This window comes from Mauremys reevesii, linkage group 16 (assembly GCF_016161935.1).
Source record: "Mauremys reevesii isolate NIE-2019 linkage group 16, ASM1616193v1, whole genome shotgun sequence".
Classification (NCBI taxonomy): Eukaryota; Metazoa; Chordata; order Testudines; family Geoemydidae; genus Mauremys; species Mauremys reevesii.
In genome coordinates, this window is record NC_052638.1 from 41,672,030 (window position 1) to 41,696,252 (window position 24,223).

General features: G+C 49.2%; 1 protein-coding gene across 1 annotated transcript in view; it reads left to right on the plus strand.

Annotated features, from left to right (window-relative positions):
* Nucleotides 1-24,223, plus strand: part of SNTB2 (syntrophin beta 2) — a 51,991-nt gene that overhangs the window by 3,935 nt on the left and 23,833 nt on the right. Inside the window, 1 exon segment of the mRNA XM_039502871.1 lies at nucleotides 21,059-21,272. Coding sequence (XP_039358805.1) covers nucleotides 21,059-21,272 — 214 coding nt within the window.

Consider the following 24,223-nt stretch of genomic DNA (forward strand, 5'->3'; position numbering starts at 1 on the left):
CAGAGGTACCTTCTTCCAGTGATTGCTGCTAACGATTACATTAACCCTTTAAAATGTAAAGCCTGAAAGTTGCTGACATGTGGTAGAGTCCTGAGTCCTCAGTTTGCAAATTGGACTAGAAATCTCATGAGACTTTGCTGGGAGATTTCCAGCATTTCCTGGGCCTTTCTGTCCCAGCCAGTGACTGGTGATAAGAATTCAGTCCTGGTGGAAGTAATTGGTGTAAAAGTGATCAACATGACCAGAGACTGCATAATATTCTGCCGTGCAAAGCAAATATGACTCTAGCTCTACCATTATTTGACACGCTCGGACAAGAAATATAAAATAATCCAGCCTTCCAAGAGCTCAAATGAGTAATTCTAGGTGGATGGTCAGTGCTTTGGGACTGCCAAGATAGAATTGCTGCATACAATGGGATTCCATTCAGAAGTCAGTGTCGTAATACATTACAGTATCAGGCTGGAAATGCTGAGCATAATGCACTGATTCCCGTCGGGTACAGAGACGTGTAAGAGCTGCCCATAGGCTGTAGTTGGGTGCATTCTGGGCATTGGCAATGTAGGTGCCTCCATCAGTAGCAGAATGCAGTTCAGCACATTTCCCATCTAGGCATTTGTTTGTTTTTGCTATGGTTGACCACAAATGTCAGTTTTTAGGTTGATTTTTGGGCTGTGGAACTGGCTTGAGAACACACATTTTTCACATACAGCACCAAACAGCTGTTATGTGGGGTCTACTGAGGCCATGTTCAGCCTGGACTGCATTAGAATTGGTGACCTAGAGTAAAAAGGGTATGCAGCCCATTACCCATATCCCTGAACCCCCTTCTGCGTTTCGAAGGGACTCGGTAGTGCTGCTGCTGGGTTGCTAGAGTTATAACATGAGGGGCTCCAACTGATGCACAATTGTTGTGAACCCCATCATGAAGCTCTTCCACGTGTTAGTTCTAAAGCAGGCTCCTGGGACTTAAGAGCAGAGCTTCCAGGGAATGGGGCAGGTTTAAAATTCAGCCTGTGTGGCTCACAAAGAGGAAGGAGAGCCGCAAGACAAACGCAATCTGGATACAATTCTGCATGTTCCTCAGCTTTCCCTGCCCAAATCTCGCTGCTTTGCTGGCAGCCCCCAGGGATGAGGGTTTTCCGTGGAGGGGATAGTGGGGAACAAGCTGCAGCTTTTCTAAGACATGTTGGCAACCCCATGTCTCTAGTCACCTCTGGCCATGAGGGATGCTAGGGGAGCAAGGGCTGGTCTTCGCTGAGGCATTGGCTCATGATATAATGCAAGTGCTCCTAGCCAGGCTCCTGTGCACACCCACAAAGCTCTAGTGGAGCGTTAGCCTCCAGTTGGCTGTGCCATCAACAGGGCACTGCTGATGCTCAACCAGTAATGCAGGGGCAGGACTCGGCTACTCTGCAGCTCATCCAAACGCTGTGCTGCTAACCCAGCTGCTCTCATCCTGTGGAGCTGCAGAGTTGTGTGGTGTGAGCTGGGCTAACTTGAGCTCAGGGGCGGCTCTACGAATTCCGCTGCCCCAAGCAGGGCGGTGCGCCGCACTGCCAGGCACCGGTCCCGCGCCTTCGCGGGACCTCCCGCAGACGTGCCGCTGGTCCCGCGCCTACGGTGGAGCTTCCGCAGTCATGCCTGCGGGAGGTCTGGTTGTCCCGCGGCTCCGTTGGACCTCCCGCAGGCATGACTGCGGAAGGTCCGCCGGACCCACCTGCCGCCCTCCCGTTAAAATGCCGCCCCACGCGTGCGCTTGGCGCGCTGGGGTCTGGAGCCGGCCCTGCTTGAGCTAACACTGTCCTGAAGAGAAGCCCTAAGAGCCTGTCCTTCACTGCAAAAAAAAAAAAAAAAAGTGTGTTCTTGATCTTGACTTGGGTTAAATAGCAGTGAAGGCACAGCAGTTCTGCCTCTGACTCAGGTTGTATGCAGTGTAGTTGTAACCATGTTGGACCCAGAATGTTAGAGAGATTTTTGTCTCTAACTCAGGTTAGCAGCTCAAATGCAACCATGGGGGCTGCCCTGTAGGCTTCTATCAAGCTGCAGTGTTGCCATGTCTTCACTGCTGTTTTAACCCAAGTCAAGAGCACTGCATTTTTCTGCAGTGAAGACATAGCCCAAGTCTTTCTTCTCCCCTTCCCAGCAGATTGTGGGTAGGCCTATCTTCCCTGTAATGGAGTGTTAACAGCAGAGGGGTGAGGTCTCCTCTGTGACCATTACTCCTGTGGTTAATGCAGCGCTGAGCAATGCTGGCTACTGATGGAGGTGAAATGGATGCTGTGCTCGCTCTGGGGCCTGGTGCCTGATGGTTCTGCAGACATGGGAAGAGGGTGGAAGATGGGCGCACATGTAGTGCTCCGGATTGAAAGCAGAATGTGAATCAAGGCCCTGGTTCCTCTTTGTTGTTCCAGCTATTGTCAAGTGTTGTCTCTGACCTTTTTGGCTGCCTTTAACCGTGAATAGAGGACATGGTTCAGGAGCTTGGAATGCTAGTGTCTTGAGGCTCTGCAGCAGGAAGAGCCATGTAGTGTCACTCTAGTCCCCATGAAGGTTAGCCTTGTTGGTGTACTGCAGATACACTAGCAAAATCCTCCCATTTTTGTATTGGCTTCTGCAGCTTTGACCACTGAGGGTATGTAATCAACTAAGCATGACAAGTGTTCTAAGGAATCTAAAAGTACCAGGGGTGAAGTTCAGAGGCTCCTCCTTGCAGGCTGTGGCAGTACTGAAAAGTGGCACTGAGAGTTCTCTATACTTTGTCTCCTGGATGTTTCCTGCCTGGCAAAGCCACGTGCCAAGGCCCCCTAGCCATGTTGCCCAGAGAGTAACGTGCTGCACAGTCTTCCCTGCAGGGTTCTGCAGTTGATACTGCTTTAGAGAGCTTGGTCAGCTAACTGCTTAAAAGAAACTGCCCTGATGATGCCCCCTCCCTTCCCCCCCAGATCTCCTACCTGCTGCGGCTCAGTATCTTCAAATCTTCCTTGTTCCCTTTAGTGCTAACTGTTGCTGTCTTTGTGCTTGTGTGCCACCTTGTTAACTAGCTGCTGGAGGGCATGCCCACTCATGTAGTTTGCCAGCAGATGCATGTTTGGCTTGTAGCCAGTGCTGAAACACTGCAGTTATTGCCGCGATTTGGCAAGTGAGTCTGCAGAGGCCTAATTCTTCTTACTAAAGCTGGTTAACAATAAACTTAGTGTCTGAATATTTGTAACATTCTGTGTTCTAGGGACGACCTGCAGCGTCACCGTTAAGCTGTAGTATGGCCTGGTTTTACAATATCACTGCCTACCAGTATGAAGGAGACCTGTGAAAATCTGCTCCCCAAGCAGCCTTTGGGAGCTGACTCGTGGAGTGATGGTAGCAGTTCAGCTTGAGGGGTGAGAAGAGCCTGTTTTTAAGCATTTAATTCAGGACTCAGTAATTGGAATGAAGTAACTAACCAAGGTAGATCTGGCTCAACAGCAGCTTTTACAGCCCCCCTCCCTAACATCTGGCACGGGCAGAATATTCTTTCTGCTCGTACCAAGGGCCATTTAAATAGCTGGGGATGAATCAACCCCTGGCAGTGACAGGTGGAGTTAGGGGTCCTCATCAAGATCTGTGAGAGGGAAGGAACAAGTGGGGGGAGGGGTTAAGATCCTAGTACACTTGGTGGAGAAAGTCTCAGCCCTAAGGCAGCTTCCATTGCATCAGGGGATAGAGCTAACCTGGGTTTCAAAACACACATGACCACTTCCTCATTTGTTAAACTTTATCTTAATTCCCAGGCAATGAACTTTAAGCTGGAGTTGAGGTTGGTAGAACACCTTGGTAACTTACAAGTGGTGAACCCTACAGGAGAGCTGTAGCCATACACCAAACAAGCAGCAGAAACCCAAGACGTTCAGAGTTAAGGTGCAATTTAAGGAAGCCCAAACACTTGCCAGGACAGAAATGCACAGTTAAAATGTCCCCAGACCATATATCTTTCTCTACAGCAACCCCAGCCTCCAGTGTTTCCTTTGTCCCTTTCCCAGCAAGGGGCCATAGCTTGAGAACCCCTTACTCAAACAGTTAATGGTTTACAGGATCAGGGTTCTTGTTGTAAGGTGGGGTTTGTGGATCAGACTCTTCTGAAGGAGTTGAGAAGTTCAGACTGCACCTGTGGATGCCTTAACTTTGGAGAAGTCAATGTCCTGTTGCAGCGTGCATACCATGGCACCTTCCCACTTTCCTACTGTCTCTTCCCACAAGCTTTAAAGAGCCTGGGGTCTGTGGAAGTTCTGAGGGCTGTTCTGTATAATGTCACTAGTGAGTGTGAGGCTTTGTCACTGCACTAGCTCGTTCCTTTTGAGTAAGTGTTCTACTTTTCTGGCCAGGCCTGGCAGGGTTGTGTGCGAAGATGCACTAGCTCAGGAACAAGGTGCTTAAGGAGAACTAGATGATTGGTATGTGTGTTCCTTGTATTGTGGTAGCAGCCAGAGGTCTGCAGTCGGGGATTGGGTCCCGCGGCGCTAGGCTACAACAGCAGACACCCCGGATATACTTTGATTCAAGATAAGTAAACTGTTGGGAGTTTCTTCCCTTTCCTAAATGATCTGAAACCATTACAATGGCCAAGCTCAGGGCCTGACTTCAATTATTTTTACTTTCACGGGTATGACTGCATTTCTGGCTCAGAGCTGGCTAGCCATGCTCACCACAATGCACCTTTAAAATGGCAGCTGCAGCTTGTTGGGGTCAGACTAATTGACACAAGGCAGCTCTCACAATAGATTGGAATTAGAGAAGACAATGGGGCTGGGGAAGAGGATTAAATGAGAGAAGGGCATGAAATCCTCTGATGCAGGGTTTGCCTTGCTTTTACCTTGTTCACTTGAAAGCAGAGAAGGAGTTTCTCTCTCGAAGTATAGGTGTGTTTAGTGTGTGTAGTGTAGGAGGGAGGAATAATTCATTGGGCTACCAGTCATTATTGCTCCCAGCTGACAGCAGAGTCACTGCTGAATGCCTTTGTCCTGGAGTTTAGCAGGTGAGTGGCTTTGGTGTCTTCCAAGCATTGCACTAAAGGAGTGCATAGCCAAGGCTGCTTCAGAACCACTCTCCTGAAAGTGCAGCCATCTGCCTTGCTGCAGTAGTGAGAGAGCCAACAGCTGCATAGACCAGTCTCTGGCTTTTGCAGCTTTATATTAGTATGTCAGTAAGCTCTCTGAGCTTCCTTCTGGACCTGCTCTGGGGGTCTGCTGCTCACCAGCACTTCCAGGTTGGTGCTGGACTTAAACCTGCATTGAATGCTGCTGGCAATCATAGATTGTTAAGGTTGGAAGGGACCTCAGGAGATCATCTAGTCCAACCCCTGCTCAAAGCAGGGCAAATCCCCAGGCAGTTTTTTTTTACCCCCATTCCCTAAATGGGCCCCCTCAAGGATTGAACTCACAACCCTGGGTTTAGCAGGCCAATACTCAAACCACTGAGCTATCCTTCCCCCACACTGCAGAGCACTTGTCTTTCTGTGACCATCACTAGCTCACCCCACCCTTCCTCTCTGATGATGTTTCCTCTGCTGGTGTCAGACTACTGGGCTGACCCTTGCTGAACCAGATGGCGCTCTAATTTCTTATGAGCAGATGCAGGCATCAGGCCTGATATTCCCTGGGGAGCAGTGGATTGACTGGCCTCAGAAGTAGGAGGAGGAAGGGGCGCATATGTGGCAAAATGGTCTCTCTCTCGGAATTAGAGAGCGCATATGGCATCTGTTCATATCACTAAAATGAGTCTAGAATCTCTTCTCCAGATGTCCAGCCAGCATATCAGGGGAGAGAAGCACATCTTGTCTGCAGAAGGATGCACTTGTGTGGGGGAAGATCAGTCTTCTCGAAATGTCTCCTGCATTCTTGTCTCCTCCGTTTGGGTTCTTGTTAACACATTCCTGTTTAGTCACCTTTGCCATCTACAATGCAGCCAGTGCCCTGTAGTTCCTGTAGGCTATGACCTCCAGTGTTTGAGTAGTCCCATATATTCCCACTCTGGGAACAGTTCAAAACACCAGACTGCTTGGGTAGTTGTCCCATGGATTTTCACCTTTTGAAGAGCTTTGTTCATACAGAGCAATAGCTGGGGCTAGTGCCTGACTGTCGGGGCTTTACGGCTTGAGGCATGCAGCAGAGATTTCGATGGGTTCGTTAGGTAGATGTTTAACTAGTCTCGCACCACGTCAAGTTATGATTTGGTTCAGAGTAGCTCATATGTGGGGTGGTATTTAGTCACTGGGGGGATCTTGGTCACTGGTTTCCCGCTTTCCTTTACTCCTTATCCTTTTGGCTAATTCCCTTTCCAAAGCCTATCAATGGTGCATCTGGTTTTGCCTCCCCCCCCCCCCCCCCAGTTAGAAAAGTGGCATTGTGCAAAGTTCTCCCTGAAAACCTGAGAGTTCCCTCCAACACAAAGTATATCACAATGCTTGATTCTGCCTTTTTTAAAAGAGGTTAAAAATCCAACCAGCCTTGGCAAATCTTCCTTCATTTATGCTGCAAAAATAAGCATGTGGAAAAGCTGCTGAGGCCAAACCACATTACTCCATGGTGTATTCTTGGCTATGTGGCTAGGAAAAAGCCTGTTCTTACTGTGTCTTAGTTTAGTGGCCTAGCAGAAATAAAACATAGGTGTTTAATACTGTTACAGCATGGCCCTTGTTGTGCAGATAAACTTCTTGCCTTTGACTTTGCTATGATTGTTTCATTGTGACTGTGTTTATAGTGCAGAGGCCAACCTTAGTCTCTTACGCTGAAGCTCACTTGCTCGCTGTGTAGGCAGCTTTTTCATGTTTGTTTGTATATTTTTCCTCTCCCAGTTAGAAGTTCTGTGTTCACTTTTGGTGGCTCCTTTCTGTATTTCCATCCATGCAGTTCATAGATTCATGAATTTGTAAGGCAAGAAGGAACCACTGATTTGGGGCTGTTTTCGTGTCCCAGTGAAATACCTATTAACGTCAGGAAAACAGGGTGCTAAGTCGTAGCCAATTCCATGACTTCAATAGCTTGCACACTTGAATGATAACCAAGCTCCTAGTTTCGTCCCTGCTGGGATTGCGGGCTCCAGCTGTTACAGGGCAGCAGTCCCTCTCTCAAAGGGCTGTGATGGCTTTTTCCTTTTCTGTGAATTTAATCTGTGAAATGCTGTAATGCATCCTTCCTCAAACACCACGTTAATCTGCAGGGTTAGAATCCCTCACTGAGGGTGGCTTATAGTTGAGGCCCAGAGGTGATCCTGACAGCAGCAGTGTTAGCAGACATGGGCAGGGCACAAACAAGGCATTCTGGCCCATCCTGAGAGGGATGGATCTTTCAAGCTGTGATTCCTTGCTGGGCATCTTGCATCCTCTCCGGCCCCTCTTAAAATACATTATGCAACTCTTGAAAGTGATGATGACAAGCTCTGACTCTTCTCCTTCCCTCCAAGAACTGGTCATGTTACACCGCCTTTTATTGGTCCTCTTTGGCTCACTTTTAGCTGGGAGGAGAGCTGCAGTAATGGAAGCACCAGGTTTCCATGTGCAGAGGGGATGTTGTGCCAGTTGCTGAGGCCAACCCTTCACTGACATGGGTTTTCAGTTACCAAATTCAATTCTAGACCTTTTTAGAATCTCAGCATTTGTCAAAATGTTTAAAATGTTTTCTTTGAGTTCTAAGCGGGCTTGGTTGGCCTTTTCTGTAAGTACAGTTCCAGCTGCACCTGGCCAATCCTGAATGAGGCTCCCCCATCTGGAGCTGCATTTGGCAGAGTCAGATGTGATGAGGTTCTGGCTGTGCACATGCTTTGCTGCCATGTTCATAGCAGCCTTTGGGATTATCTGATCAGGTTAGTTTCACTCACTCAAAAATCATTGAAGGCTCAGCAGCTCACAGATTTTTCCTTTCCGAAGAGTCAAGCCTTTAGCCCTTCCTTGAAAGTTAGGGAGAGGTATAAATGACCCACCTGTGTTCCACCATGTGGGTTATGCTTTGGTGGTATTTAACTTCCTGACTGTATTGGAAAGCAACTTAGAACAAGAACACCAACATCCACATCTGGTGGCCAGCTGTGTAGCAGGCCCCTTTGCAGAGTTCAGGATTAGTTCCACCTCGCAGGGCTCGCCCATCTACAGCAGGGAGGGGAAAGATTAAGGTGCATGGAGCTGTGTAATCCTGAGATAAGTGCTCTGACTGCCTGCAGGAGGCTAATATTAACTCTAGCAAGGGCAAGCTTCTCCTCAAAGCATGGATCTCGGTCTGTCTGTGCTGCTCAGTCGAACCGATCTGATGGGAGCACAGAGCCGAAGGGGAGGGGTTATTGGCTCGAAGCTCATATAACCAGATGAAACTTTTCTGCATGGCTTTGGCTCCTTTGCTCTTTGCCATGCTAACACTCAATACCCACTGCTCTGACAGTTTAACAGCCTCTGGATACAAAGCATGGGTCCCGAGGAGGTGGGCATGGCTAACCATGTCTATGCACCTGTCACAGGCAGAGACCTAATCCAGAGGTGGAGCTGGCTGCATTAGTGCTGCTTTTTCCCCTGGTGCAGCCCCTGGTACTTCATTGGCTGTGTAAGGAGATGCTACAATGCAGCATTAACCCTCTGGTGACAGACTTTCTTCTTCCTGGTCTGTTGAAAATGTTACTATGTCGATGCGGTTCTGGTGGGACCCAACTGAGGTGCCAATTCAGGACCAATTGCTCAAACAGGGCAGTCACAGCCCAAGGCTGGGGTTTTTCCACCTCTAAGGCAAACCAAACCAGCCAGACAAAAATGACTTCGGTTTCACCCCACTGGCTAACCACAAGTCACACAAGCAATTTCCTTAGACACTTCAGTCTCCCAGTATCACCACTGTGCCACTCGTCCTGGGGATGAATGGTTATGAAAACCAACACCCCAATAAAAGAAAAAAGGTTCTCTCGATCCCAAAGAATCAAGCCCCAGACCCAGGTCAATATACACATCAGATCTTACCCACAAATCACGCTGTTGCCAATCCTTTAGAATCTAAAATCTAAAGGTTTATTCATAAAAGGAAAAAGGTAGAGATGAGAGCTAGAATTGGTTAAATGGAATCACTTACATACAGTAATGGCAAAGTTCTTAGTTCAGGCTTGTAGCAGTGATGGAATAAACTGCAGGTTCAAATCAAGTCTCTGGAGTACATCCCCAGCTGGGATGGGTCATCAGTCCCTTGTGTAGAGCTTCAGCTTGTAGCAAAGTCCTTCCAGAGGTAAGAAGCAGGACTGAAGACAACATGGAGATGAGGCATCAGCCTTATATAGGCTCTTCCAGGTGTAAGAACACTTCTTTGTTCTTACTGTGGAAAATCACAGCAAAATGGAGTCTGGAGTCACATGGGCAAGTCCCTGCATACTTTGCTGAGTAACACGTATCTGCCTCCTCTCAATGGGTTAATTGGGTAGCTGATGGTCCTTAATGGGCCATCAAGCAGGCTAGGCAGAGCTAACACCAACTTGTCTGGGATTTTTCCCAGAAATACAGCACAAATTTGAAATACAGACAGTATACAGCCAATACTCATAACTTCAACTACAAAATGACACATGCATACAGGCAGCATAATCATAACCAGCAACCCATAACCTGGTCTTAGACACCTTATATGACCCCCTTTACATAAGATTTGGTGCCACTACAGGACCTTGGTTGCAAACCATGTTCTATATGGTCCCAGTTTATATCAATAACGTCAGTTACCTTTTGGAAGGCAGCTTTGGGGGGCTGTGATTGAATGCTAAATTCTGGTCTAGCACCGTGAGAGCCTGGCTTTGTCTCATGCCACCTTGGGGTGATGTATTTCAGCCTGGGAATCCAGTGAGTAGTAATGCAGAGGGATGCTCCTTCAGCAGAAGTCTGCCCATACCTTGCTATCAGAACCGAGATTGGAACAGTCTGCAAAGGCTCTGTGGCCTGTTTTTTAAGAACTCCCCTTGTGTCCAGAGATAGGCTGGAAGGGCCTTGCTTTAATGTCCCCTTTGCTGTTGAGGGGTAGAGCAGCACCTGCTGGTACTGAATTCAGCAGTGTCAGAGCTCGCTCTGAGCCCCTGGCCTGGCCTGGTGACTGAACCCCTTCCTGGCCCCTGCGGCTGATGGAGCCTCCTGACAACCTGCTGCACTGTGCATGTGATGGCTGGAGGTGGGTATGGCCTTGGGAAGCGGGAGAAGCTCAGACTTCTGAGGGTGACAGAAGTGGGAGAAGGTGTGGTGGTCATCGTAGGCAGGACTAACAGCAACACCTGGAATGGAATGGGCCAGGGGACGGGGAGAGGCCAGAGCAGAAGAGGGAGTGATGACCAAGGGTTTGAGCTGGAAGGACGAGTGGGGCAGTGTGAGTGATGCTGAGGCAAACTCTTCCCAAGGTTGGAGAGTCAGAAGTAGATAATGCGCTGCGGTGCTAAGCCAGGACACATGAAGGCTAATGGCCTTGTCAGTGGTGCTCAGCGGGGCAGGGGTTCTGAGTTGGAGGATTCTTCATTCCTCTCAAGAGTTGGCTTTGGCTACTACAAAACTCATTGCACAGAGCATTGCCAGTAAGCGACACACCCCAAGGGCAGAGGTCTCCTTATCTGCTGGAGTTCCTGTTACAAAACCCCATTTTTGAGACATTTGAAACTTGATCACTGAGTGAGACTGAAACTTGGCAAACGGGCTTAGACCAAAGAGGTGAAATAATCTGTTCTATTAATCAGCTTTGCCAGTTTGGGATCGCTTCCTTTTAATGAGCATAAAAAAGAAACTGCTCTTCAAAGGAACTGAAGGCGTGGCATGTTCTCCTGGCATGTCCAGAGAGCAAAGGGCTGGCATTACTACTATAAGGCTGACTCCTGCACCTGCGCAGGCAGGCAAGGGGAAGTGGGAACTGAAAAGCCCTAGTATAGGGGTGGGCAAACTATGAAGGGCTGGATGCAGCCCCAGGGCCAGATGTTTTAATAAGGCCTTGAGCTGCTGCCAGGGAGCAGAGTCAGGGGCTTACCCTGTTCCGCGCGTGCCATGGCTCTGTGCAGCTCCTGCAGCTCTCATTGGCTGGCAACTGCAGCCAATGGGAGCTGCAGGGGTGGCGCCTGTGGACAGAGCAGCACACAGCGCTGCCTGGCTGCACCTCCGCATAGGAGCCAGAGGGGGGACATGCTGCTGCTGCTGCTTCCGGGAGCTGCTTGAGGTAAGCGCTGCCCAGACTCTGCACCCCTGACCCCTTCCCACGCCCCAGCCCTGATCCCTGTCCTGCCTTCTGAACCTCTCAGTCCCAGCCCAGAGCTGCCTCCTGTACCCCAGAGCCTGCACCCCCAGCCGGAGCCCTCACCCCTTCCCACACCCCAACCCCCAATTTCGTGAGCATTCATGGCCCATCATACAATTTCCATACCCAGATGTGACCCTCAGGCCAAAAAGTTTGCCCATGCCTTTCCTAGCATCTTAATGCTGTCGCTTCTCCTCCATGCTGGACAGCTCTGCTGCCTTAAGCAGTCCCATCGGGATGCTCCCTTAGCAGAGGGCATGATACCAAAAGCCTGTTCTTGCCCTCTGAGAACATGCTACTATCCTCGGGGGGAGGGAATAGGCAAAAACGAATTAAAAACCTAATGTGTAACCCTTCTAAGCATAAATTACAGGAGAGCCTGGTATTGGATCATTCTGTATCGATTGTTACACAGTTCCAGCAAAATGCCAGAAGCCTAAATCAGAGGATCAGACAGTCTGGCTAATGTGTAGGTAGTTTAGAATCCCAACTAGTGGAATCAAATGGCTGCACAGCCCCGGTGTAATCCCTCTACTATTTATCTCTCAGCCCCTCTGCTGGCTTGTCATCACAACTCATTGTCTTTGCGTTCTGCGTCCTGTCTCAGCACGGAGTGTTGCACTTGCCTTGCTGCTGCTGTTGGTTACGTTCTTATCTGACATGATTGGGTTAATTGCAGGTGCCCATTTGGATCAGATCCAGACAAAATTCAGATGAAAATAGCCACACAATTTTCACTTCTCTTGACACACAAGCTCAAGGAGTGTGGGTGCTGGTGCCACTAATGTAAGCTGGCGAGCCTTTGTCAGCAGCTCTGTTTGGGGAAAATAATGATCAGAAACAAGATGGTTAGCACAATTCTCTGAGTGGGGCTGAACAAGGCGTGCAGGTTTTGCTGTAATACCAATTTCTATCCTGTTTATTCAGGAGAGATGTAAAGGGGCGTCATCCCCAAAAATGTAGTGGGCAAATGCTCCCTTGTGCTTGAGACTGTGGGAAAGCCACTCTCATTACTGAAACCCTCAACTTCTAAACAAAGCAAATCGTTCTGCCTCACAGGCTCTGAATGCCTGCATGTCCTGTTTTATGTTAGCAGTGCACATTGTCTATTGTGTGTGTGTTTTATTGGAGCAGGATGGCATATTGTTTGGGTTTTAATGGTGCTTTCATGAATTGGGTTGCAAATATTTGATGTGGAGAGGACTAAGACTTTGAGGGCATTTCAGATATTTTCTCTGAGCTGTAGACCGTTTGAGTTCATAGGGGCTGTAGCTTGTTCACTTTTTTTTCTTTTCTACTCTCTGCTGACTTGTAGTTCATTAGTTATTGCCTTCAGCTTTGTTCCCCTTATTCAAAGATGCATAACTAGGATTCACTGTCAACTGACTGTTTTCAGGATCCGGGTTCCTCCGAGTCTCTACCTGAAAACATGCCTATCACCAGCTGCTCCAGAGCGAGGACATTTAAAATGTGAATGCTGAGATGTTTTCACTATTTCCTTGCCTTTTAGATGGGCATAGGAGGATTAGATTTTTAACGGTGAATGTCAATTTCATCATAAATACACAAATCAGCAAAGAATATTCCCATCAATTACTGAAATATGCAGATAGGCAAAGTAAGAAAAATGCTGCTTGAAAACATATTGAAGTTTGATTTAAGGATATTTACTTTGAGGATTTTGACATGTGAGGTTGATAATATGCATTAAGTGATGAGGCTTTCATTTTTTGAATCTCAACATGTACTGTCATTAATTTCCCACTGCTGTGAAAATTTAAATAGATAAAAATGCTTAAATATGAACATAGATGTTTCTGAGGTCAAGAACACTCCTGATGCAAGTAGGCATGGAAGAATTCTTTTTTTTTTTCCAATTGTTGACTGATAACATCAATCTGTGCCTTTCCAGAGCCCCTGAGGTCAATGGTTAATGCAGGGAGAGCCTCTCTGAAGGGCTGGGGAGAGCATGTGCAGAGCTACACAGGTGTTAGGACCTGATCCTGCATCTGTTGAAGTCTCAGTAGGAGTTTTGCTGCTGACTTCAGTGAGCACAGGATTAGGCCCTCAATGAAGTCTTTCACAATGTAGCTTTTAAACAGGAAGCACTTCACGGGTCACCTCTTGTGGCTCCTGCTAATGCCGGCTTCAGAGGAGCTGCCATGTGAAGGGCTGGTGGTCTCAGTGTGGCTCTTCTGACCACAAGAGTTTGTTACAACTGATGGGGCTATAGAAAGAAAACAATGTGTTTGGCCCCGTCCCCGAGAGGGGACTAGGACAAAACAGCCCTGCCCTAAGTAGCTGTGGCCAGACCTCTTGCACTGGGTGCCTAAAGCCACAGTAGGCCCCCTGCTGACAGTGGGTCACTTATCGGTACTCAGCACCAACAGCTCCCATTTCAGTGGGAGTGGGCCATGCATGGAAAATCGGACCATTTTAGTAGGGTGCCTAATTTTGGGCACTTAGATGCAGGACAACATTTTCTAACTTAATTCAGGTCTAGGTGTGTCCGTCCTGTGCAGACCAGATCAGTGCCTACTTAGGGTGGATGCACGCTATGCCTCTGCTATGAGAGGCAGGCAGGCTTCACCTATGTTGTAATTTAACATATTTAATGTGAAATGGTTGGCACTTAGTGGGTTATCCCTGAAAGGCCTTGCAAAGGTGTAAGTGGCAAAAACCCCACCAAACTGCTTCTCCCAGCTTCAGAAAGATCTCTGACTACTTCCACTCTAAGTTTTGGGTCATCCCTTCACTGTCTCTGCTGGAGGATTTGGGCAGGATCTTTGGAGAACATCATACAAGACTGTAATAACCCAAGCTACTGCTTTGGTGAGTGGAACAGCATGAGGCTGTAAAGTGAAGGGCTCCACCAGTGTTGACCACAACTTCGTCTTGTGTTGATGATAAGAATACTTATACGAAACAGGTTTTGCATTTAAAACTAACAGAGGAGGAAGTAGTATCTGTAGATAGTGAATTGAGCTGATTTGTTTCTGGTCACCGTGTTCTTTAAAATTTTAAACTAGATCTTATCCTCCTGAACCTCATTTGTATTCATAGATTGGAAGAGGAAAAAGACCTGTCCTGACCCCTCCACCTCCTAGAGAAGTGACTACTGCTATCAGAAAGCTGGCTTAGCGCTTTCAAGCCCTGGTCCAGGGGCTTAGCCAGTGACTTCCCCTTGTTCAGTGGCTTGACTTCCTTTAAAACTTCAATAGCAAATGTATTGCTTGATTTTTTTATTTAAAAGATTATAGTAAGTTGAGGCCTTAACTTAGGTTGTCATAATTTCAAATTTAATATTTTAAATAGGTTTATTTTACAAAGAAAAACCCAATTTAAATACATACATTTAAAAAAAAAAAATCTATTTTAATCCACCCTTGTTCATAGGGCTTTTCCCCCTATGTTTGGCAGGGGACTGGCCTTGTCTGTATTAGAGGAAACTTATGAAAAAAAATTTCCCTTGCATTGCTTCTCCCTTCCTTGGAGTTACTGATGTTGGAAGCCCTAATGTAGACAGCCCACCTGCTGCTGGTACATTTTTCAACCCTGTGTCATCCATGCCTGCTGGGAGCAAGTCTAACCGATTTGCTAGTGCTGGTTCTTCTGGACTGACAGCAATACTGAGGAATCTTTCCAAAATGTCCTTAGTGTAGGCAAGGCTAGTGGTGAGTCCGTTAGCTTACTGTGAAAGAGCTCCTTCTCAGCTGTACTCCTTAGTCCTTTCTTCTGGGGGGAGGTGATCTGGCTTGGGGAAATGTACAAATGGCTCCCCTTTCTCCCTCCTACTGCTGACACTGGAGAAGCCCTTGGAGCTGTGCCAACTTGGCTAGAAAATCCCCCAAGATGACCGAATCCTGGCAGCTGTGAACAGCAGATCCTAGGCTGGTGGTAAAGGGTCGAAAGCTTTGGAAACTTGGATAGCGTCGTCCTTCCGCAGGCATGGCTACAGATGAGATCCAGGAAGGGATGGCAGTTGACCCCTTGGTCACATTCATTGTAATGGTTTATATTCTCTTTCCTGCTTCAGTTCCGTTCCTTGTGCTGCCAGTAACTGGGGATGAGCTATCCGGTCCCTCCACCCTTCTAAGGACATGACTCCTAGGTGGAGGTATTGTGCAGTCGAACTTCATATGAAGAGTCCTTGTTTTGAATGCAGAGGAGTTTCCCCAGGTCTGAAAATTCTTCACTGCCCTTAGTAGTGGTGATAGTCTGAACCAGGAGGGACTGGTTGCTCCCCTTTCCTCTTTGAACAATTCACTGTGGGTCTCTGTTGTTTCACTCCAGTAGGGCTAAAACAGCAGATGTCAATCAACCAGCCATTAGTCTCTTGCTCTTTGAGTGCAGTTTGCCTGGGAGCGGAGGGAACAAGGAGGCTATGCCTGCTATGGAGATTCTGCCTCAGACAGTTTTGAAGCTTCAAATTGCCCAAAAATGAAGTCTGAATCCACACATCTGAGTCTTTGCGGGGAGCATGTTATAATGTCATTCTTCTCGACACCATTCGCTTTCGGCACCACTGGAGCCAGCTTACCCTTCCTCCTTGTCTTGTAATCTATAATGAGATTACTCTAGGGCGTCGTGCAATATTCTTCTAGAGGAAGCATGTGCAAGGGAAAGAACCTTGCACTACTATAACGTGGTGCAGAATGCATTGTAGAGAAGAGCTGGACTGGCTAGGCAACTGTTAGCGATGTGGAGCAATTCCCTAATCGGTGTGGTAACTCTGGACGTTCCGGTTTTCCCTGACAATACTGCATTCCGTTGTCCACTTTTTAGTAGGTTTGGCAAGTTCCTCTTTCTGACCAGGGATAAAGGATAATTTACTCATTCCATGCAGAGCATGTCCCCTGCACAGTCATTCGCTGATTTGACAGAGCTATCTGAGCCCTTGGTGGCACAGGTTCCCACACCAACGGGATTTGGTTCCGATTTCCTGCTTAATGAAGCTGTTGAGATTTTGAAGCTTTTTTGTGGAGTCTTTGATCGTCCAGCCAAATTCTACGTCTTGGTGTGCTCTGGGCAGGTGCCAGGGGCTTCTCTCGGTCAGCTCCTCTGTTGTTTAATTAGACCACATCCCAGCCTGAAGCACAAGGCGTAGCTCTTCGGAGCCAGCATGGGGGGAGTTAGCTGGCCATCCTCAAGGAGCAGGTTTAGACTCCTCCTGCCTGAAACTGGTTTGTTCAGGCTTGAGCCTGAAGTCTGATGCTGAGAAGGGAGGGATGGCCAGAGAACTGAAGCAGGGCAATGTAAATGGGTACAGTCAGCTTGGGAAGAGACCGGAATTGTGCTCCAAGGTCCACTCCCGTGCAGGCCAGTTTGGGGTGTCTTCTGGAAGCTGCATTTACAGAGTTTGGTTTGGATGCTAGTTGGGAATTGCAGACCCGCTCCTGAAGGATCGAAGAGCATGAACGCAGGATTGGTGGAGTTTTAATTGTGTTGTAAAAGGAAATTAGTGGTTTCTGGGAACCAGCTGACAAAAGCTTTGTGGCTGTAATAAATAACCATCATCATGTCTAGATGATTAGCACTTACTCAGCCCAGCCAGGATGGTGGCTTAGTGCACAGAAGGCCAGGGCGGAGAGAGCCTTCCCACTTCATAGAGCCTAGTCACAGGGAAACACAGTGCTGACCTTGATGGGAAGGAGGGTCTGTGCTGCTCTTTCCCATGAGTTAGCTGATCTGGAGGGGAGGCAGTAGAGGGGACATTCTCAGTTGTACCTGCAGGGTAGCTAATTATATAGCGCACTGTGTTTTGTGGAACAGTCTGCCTTGTGTTAGTCTAGGTAGCCCAATACAATCTGCTCCCCGTCTTAGACTGTGGGTATGTCTATATGAACACTTAGTTTGTGGAAGGCTGGGGTGTAAAGCAAACTTGTGCTAGCCTGCTGAGCACTAACTGTCCATCTGGACCCTGCTGCAATGCGCTCAAAGTTCCCTAGTGCACTTTGACCCTGCTTCAAAGCAGGCACATCAAAGTGCTCTTGGGAACTTTTAGTGTGTGGCGTGGTAGTGCGGGGTACACTTATACCCTGGCTTGCCACAAACTTAAGTGTTCACATAGACATAGGTTTTCCAACTTGGTAATATTTAAAAACTGGACACCCCATCAGAGTGCTGAAACCTTCCCTGCCCCACATCTTTCCCTGGGGCTCCATCTCTTCCTTCCCCAATTCCCCCTCCCCCATCACTTGCTTCTTTTTCCCTCCCACCTCCCTGCCTGGGTCAGGAGGGATTACCTGCGGTGCTGGGGAGCCCTGGCTTTGTAGGGGCTGATGTGGGTGATGTCCCAGCACCTCCCCATCCCACAGTAACTGGACTTTGGGTGTTCGGTCAATAGATCTGACTGGACACTGTCAGGTCCCCTTTTTGACTGGACTTTCCAGTTGAAAACCAGGCACCTGGCCACCCTACGTAGGCAAGCCCTGAGCCATTCATGAGGCTAGTCCCATTCTAAATCTATATGCCACAGAAATTCACTTCTGGTTAGAATGTGGCCAGAGGGTTTGGTCCTTACTGGAACAGCACCTGGAGCAGTGATTACAAAAGCCTATTTAGAAGCACAAAAAGTAGTGACTAAAGTCCTCACATTCTGGAGAGTGTCTCAGCAGCCATCCCTTTGTCACAGAAGCTGGAGCCCTCTTCACAAATAAGCAGACAGCTGATGTATGCAGTAACTTTCCAGAATGTTGTGTATCAGGAATTGGTGTGTGCACTAAATGTGGCTTCATGCAGCTTCTCTGGGTCCAGGAAGCTGCTGAGACAGAGAAACAATTAAATGATTAAAAATCCAATAAACCCCAGAATTCAGTACCCCTTCCAGCCTCTGACACGCTCGTCCCTGAAATAAACAAAGCAATTAAATACCAAAGAGCTGCGTTTTCCAGGTCACTCCGATTTTTCTGAACCATAACTCAGCTGTCTGGACTCCGTTCTCCTCCTCAGCAGAGAGTGTCGGGGACCATATTGGCCTGAACCATGAATTTCCTGTGGTTTTAAAAATCTAAACTACTACATTGTTTAAATGCTGTATCATATGCTGAACCCAATTTCAGAGAATATCCAACGCAGTGTATGGTGAATGCTAGTGTAGTCATTGGCAGTCCCACAGCTGCAGAGCCTGCATTTGCTTTGGGAAGCACATCCAGAGGTTCAGATACTTATCCAAACTTTCTGCAGCTGTATACTTTCCGTGCCCCAACTCCCCCCTCCCCACTGCTTGGTTTTAGGAAGGGAAGGGAACAGCTTGCTCTTAACACTTCCCTATGCAAAGCCCTGGTCACATTTTCCAGAGGGGTGACAGGCCTGCTTCCATTTCTTTGTGCAGCTGGCATGCAGATAGACCATTCTCTCCCAGGTTCCCAGAGCAGCACAGTTCTGGGGTGGGTACCTTGCCTGCTGGGCCACCTGGGAGCTTGCTGCTATTCCTTTAACCATGTGTCACTGAGGTGGTCTGGGAGCTGCACTTCCTGGAAGTGATCAAAGTTTCTGGGTAGCCCATGGGTCCCAGGGCAGGGTCACAACAAGACCTAGAAAAGAGGCCATCTAGACTGAGCCTCCTGGTTTGAACCTTCCCTCCTCAGGCTCCCTCTTAATAACAGTGGCTCATCTTGCATGAGGCCATTTGAAAGAGACATTTTTCTCCTGTGCTGCTGTGGTGGTTACTCTCAGAGCTGCAGCCACCTGGTCTCTGGGGCAGTGGTCGGGCTATACTTCAAGCAGATGGCTCAGTTTATTACAGAAATGTGCCTTTTTGGTTCCTTTACTAGGACAACCCTAAACACCTTGGAATTCCTCAGCTGAATCCCCAGCACCCCGGTAGCTGGCCCATTACATTTGGGGGACACAGGCAACTGCAGCTGTCAGTGTCTGTCCTGCATCTGGCTGCAGCTTGCTGCACTTCCTTCCTTTCCAGCTGGATGATATTCTGAGCTCCTGTTTCCCCTTCCATTCCTGAGGAGATGGCGCAGTCACACAGGCAGTGAGTGAAAACTCAGGGCTGAGACTGCTAAAGCCCATGTGCTCTGCTCTTCCCTTCAAAGCAAAAGGGGAGTGGAGGGCCATGCACTTAAATGCTTGGGTCAGCTGCTCAGGGAGAGAACCAGCTTCCCGTAATGGGAGCACTGTGCATGACTGCTCCACTCCTGATCACCTGGGGAAGAAAGATCCTGTTTGACGCTGCTGCTGTTTCTCCTTCTTCCCAGCCAAATCCTGATGTCTGGAGGATGTTTAATATGTAGCTTGTACTGTCTCATGCTGAGACAAGAGGCTGAGAATTAAAGGCGGAGGCAGCTTCCAGTTATAAAGCAGGTTTTTGATCCCTCTGTCAAATTTTACCCAAAATAAACCGATCCACCTGTAAAACTTCAGATGGGTTCTACCACCAGGCTACTTCCCCTAGGAATCCTGTGAGGCAAATTGGAAAAGAGGGTTGGGTGACATGAGGGGTCCAAAACTGAGCTGATTCATTTCTTGAGACGTTTCCTACTCAAAACTCTGAGGGGAAACTCAAACTTGTTCAGGTTGGCTGGGCTTGTGAGGTCATTCACTCTGGTTCTGTCGGTCTGTGGGGTGGTAACTTTTGAATGCTTCCGCCAATCCCAAAATTGCAGGGAATGTTCGAGCCAGCTTCACTCTGAACTAGTATTCCAGCTGGCGAGGTCAGGTAATGGCAGTACCACCTCATTGATCAGTGCTGTAGCTGATGGTGATGTCACTAAGCATCCAGGCTGTAGCATGTGCCTGCTGGAGGATCTATTCTAGAAGTGTCCTGATCTGTCTCTAGGGTACTGACACGGTCTGCATCACCATAGTATGAGAGTGTCTGTATTTCCTGTCTCTCTCCTCATGCACCCTGTGCGGCAGGGCAGGGCAGTTATCCCCACTGTACCGCTGGGGGAGCTGAGGCTAAGTGACATGCCCAAGGTCACAAAGGGAGTCTGTGGCAGAGCAGGGAACTGAACCAGTGGGCCATCCCTCATCTCTGGCAAACGTGTACAGGCAGAATGACCAAGGGAAGGAGGCGTTGGAAGCGTCCATAAAACACCACCTGTGTCTGGTAACCCTCTGGCTTCACTATCCAGAGACCATTGCTGACATAGCTCTGAGACCCACCCTGCTCCCCCTGAGGCCATGAGTTGGGGGAGCAGAGCACTAGGACTGTATTGCAGAGGCAGCAGCAGTCTGATTTCATCTGACAAGCAAGTCCTTTCCTGTCCTCACAACATGCCTAGAGACCAGCTTCCTGTCACCCACAGTCCTGAGGAACCCTCCCCCTGTGGAAATAGTGAATAAATGTGTTTACCGTTTCCATCCTGCTGCCAGACAGCTGAGAGCTTGTCGACAAATGGGGGTGTGAAACTACATCCTCCTAGGACAGTTTAGGCAAGCCCCCCCCCCCACCGACTTGCAGAGGAGAGGGGCAAAAGCTTGCACACATCCATATGATGGGCTAGCTGGGCAGGTTCACTCATCTGTCCTCTCTGGAAGGTGAGAGCAACTAACTCTAAGTCTAAGCTAGATCCCTAGCAGCCGACTTCTGGTCCTCGCAGGCGACCATGCTCTGAGGCCTGCTTAGTGCCTCCTCCTCCCCCTCCCCCCCGCACTGGCAGGCACTGCCCTCTCAGTCAGTGCAGACCACTGCTCCCTGCTGGTGGGGGAGTCGGCACACTGCCCTGGGATGCACAGATCCGCAGGTGCTGCCTTACTTTTCTGTGCAGGTGCATGCAGTGTTTTGTGCACCCCCTCCTGAGGCAGCCGAGGTGCTAACTCTCCTCTCCCATCTCTGTTCTTAGTGAAGTTCATGCGGGAAGTGACTCCCTACATTAAGAAGCCATCGCTGGTGTCAGACCTCCCGTGGGACGGGGCAGCTCCCCAGTCACCGAGCCTGAGTGGCAGTGAGGACTCCGGCTCACCGAAGCACTACAATGGCGCCAAAGACAGGAAGGTGATCCCTCTGAAAATGTGCTTCGCCGCCAGGAACTTGAGCATGCCGGACCTGGAGAACAGGTGAGCTGGAGCCTAGGGAGATAGAGGCCTTGGAGTGCAGCAGGCTGCTCTGGGCTTATGTGCCTGGCATTTTGGGTGTAGGGAGGAGTGTTGACAATGCTGGCCGGACATGCAAGGTGAGAAATGATCCCTTTTTTGCTGCTTTGCAATGTGTAAAGGAGTCTGGAAGACTTTTAAAAAGCTGCTTTTTCTGCTTGGCTTCTATCTGGATGTCAGGAATGTTGAGCCTCATGTGTCTGTTTTCCTGGAGGGCTCTTGGGAGGTCAGAGAACTGCAGGAGAGTCCCAGGCCCTAGTTATTGGGGTAGGAGTGTCTGAGTCTTTGAGACTCTTCTCCCAGGTGCCAAGAGGAGCTGGAGTTAAATGGGTGCTTACAAAGGCAAACAGGGTTTGAATCCCCACACACACACTTGCAAGCCCTTGTGAGGTAAAGTCCTGCTAGATCTATTTGTTTTGAATCCTCTAGCAAACAAAGGCAGATATGAGACACCTGCATTCCTGATGCAAAACCAACCAGGAAAAGCACACCAGACTTTGGCTGTATGTCAGGAAAGGGCATGTTTCTCTTCCCTTGTAGGTCCCCTTACGTGCAAGAGATCCAATGGCATGGGTTTGTTCCTTCAGGCAGGTGGGGGGAGCTGTTGTGCTTATCACTGTGATGAACAGGTGGGAGTCGGTCTGCGCTGTTGTGCTTATCACTGTGATGAACAGGTGGGAGTCGGTCTGCGCTGGGTCCCCCAGCAGTGCAAATGCCTTTGCAGCTGACCTCGTGGCAGCAGCCATGGGGCTTTCTACAAGAAAGGCTGACACTGCCTTGAGCGAGCTGTGAAGCTGGTGGCCTGACTGTTTGTGGTGCTTCCCGACATTTGAGGTGGTAACCCTGCCACTGGTTCGTTCTTGGCCAGGTAACTTCACCTCAAGGGGTGCTGATCCTGCCTGGGTAGAGGATAGAGCTAGGAGTCTGGAAATCTGCATTCTAACGCTGCCTGCAGCTCAGACTCCTCTGACCTAGCACAGTCACATCACTTCCCTGGGACAGTTCTTACCCTACTGCGCTTGCAGGGTGATGTGAGGGTTAACCAGCCTAGTTTTGGAGAGCTGAGCTTCTCAGCTGGAAGGTGCTATAAAGGGGTCATTATTTCACATGAATCCCCCCTGGCAGTTCCAGCAGGATCTGGCAGTATTGACTTCCTGCCCCAAAGCGTTCAGTGAGAAGCCTGCGTTCCACCCCAGAAGTAGCTGTTTTATAGGTGGGTGTGGTTATTCCTTATCTGCCACAAAGTGAGGGTTGGGAGCCTTAACTAGTGCACGTGACCCAAGTGGATTGAGTCAAAGGTGATATACACCTGCCAGGCTCCTCCTTTGCTTTATTAATTTGCACCCAGGGTCCCGAACACAGTTAGGGCTCTGTTGTGCGAGGTGCTGTACACCCACAGGAAGGCCTGTGGAGCTGAATGACCCAGCGCCTGACACACACGGGGCGGGAAGGTGAGGGGAGCAGTGAGGTCCATGGCCACAGGGGCCTTCTGTGCAGATAGGTGCTGCAGATCCTGCTGCCGCTCGTTCTCAGTCACAGCAGAGATGGGTCTGGAGAAGTGGGGTTGTGATCCATCTTCTAGGCATCTAGTTCAGCTGTGTCTCTGCTTGCAGCCAGGTTACGTGTAACGCCTGTGTGTTCAGCGTCTGGGTTGAAGACAAAGTGTCCTCTCCTGGTGCCTTTTGGGAGGTGCAGGCTGGCTGGCCGGGTGTCCACAGGATGTTTGGCTAATCTGTGTGTTGAACTCTTTCCATGGAGAAGATACCTGGCCTTGTGCCACACGCACGCTCCAGCGGAAATGGCAGTTCCTCTGCTGGTCCGTGTGCCCGGGATCGGCTCTGGAGACGAGGCTCAGGCTTCAGCTAAGCAGCAGAAGATGGACTAGAGGAGACTTAGGGTGGGAACAGCTGCACCTCAGGCCAATCTCCTGATTCACTCATCAAATCGTAACTGCAGCTTGCAGGAAATTCTCAGTGGTTTGGCTGCCAGCCAGGTCTCTCCACTCAGTGCCCCTCCTCCCCCCAGGCCTCAGCGAGAGCTGGCTGGCTGCCACGTGGGACAGGCAGTGTTTGCATTTTGCTGTCCTCCTGGGTTAGAAGGCTCCAGCTCAGGGAAGAATGCAAACCCCTTCATCTAAATTGCCTTTCTGGCAGTTCAGCTTTCTTCTAAAACAGAGTTCAGGTGGATTTGGGCTGAATCTCCCCGAGGCCTTCCCCTGCTCTGGTAGCGCCTGTCTGCCCTGTCACACACCTGCCAGGTGGGGCGGTATTGCGTGTAGTCCTGCCAGTGAGTGGTGGTTGGCGGCAGTTAGAGGCTATTAGTGATCCTGTTGGGTGCGTGTGTTGGGGGGGAAGGGGAAAGCTTGGTTGTGCTTATTTTCATTCTCTGCCCTTGCCACTTCTTCTTTGTACCTTCCAAGTGGCTGTATCCTATGTCCAGCCGGGGGCAGAGTTGGAATATCACACCTAGTCCATGGTCCCAGAGCAGCTGCATCTTCCTGTTGAAAAGAGTTGACAACTGTGTATCTGTCCAGTACTTATCAGGGTTCAGAGTTAACCTGTTGAACTGGCCCTTGGACCTGTAGTTCACCCTTGCATCCTGCAGATTCTGTTGGGTGCGTCTGGAAGGATTTCCTCAACCACCTGGGCTTTATTAAAAGGAAAGGTTAAATTCTGTAAAAACAGGTGAGGCCTCTGGAGCCAGGTTGGTGTGGCCTGTGTGAGCGGGCTCTGGCATAGAGGCGGGGCAAATGAGCATCATTGGTTGGCAGTGCTGGGTAAGCAGTGATGTCCCAAACTGCGCTCTGCTGCTTGGAACTTGCTTCTCCTCTGTGTGTTGCTGAGCATTTGAACTGATTCCCTATTTGCCCAGGAGGTGGCTGGGCCCTGCCATGCAGAGTGGGGTTGCATTGCTGA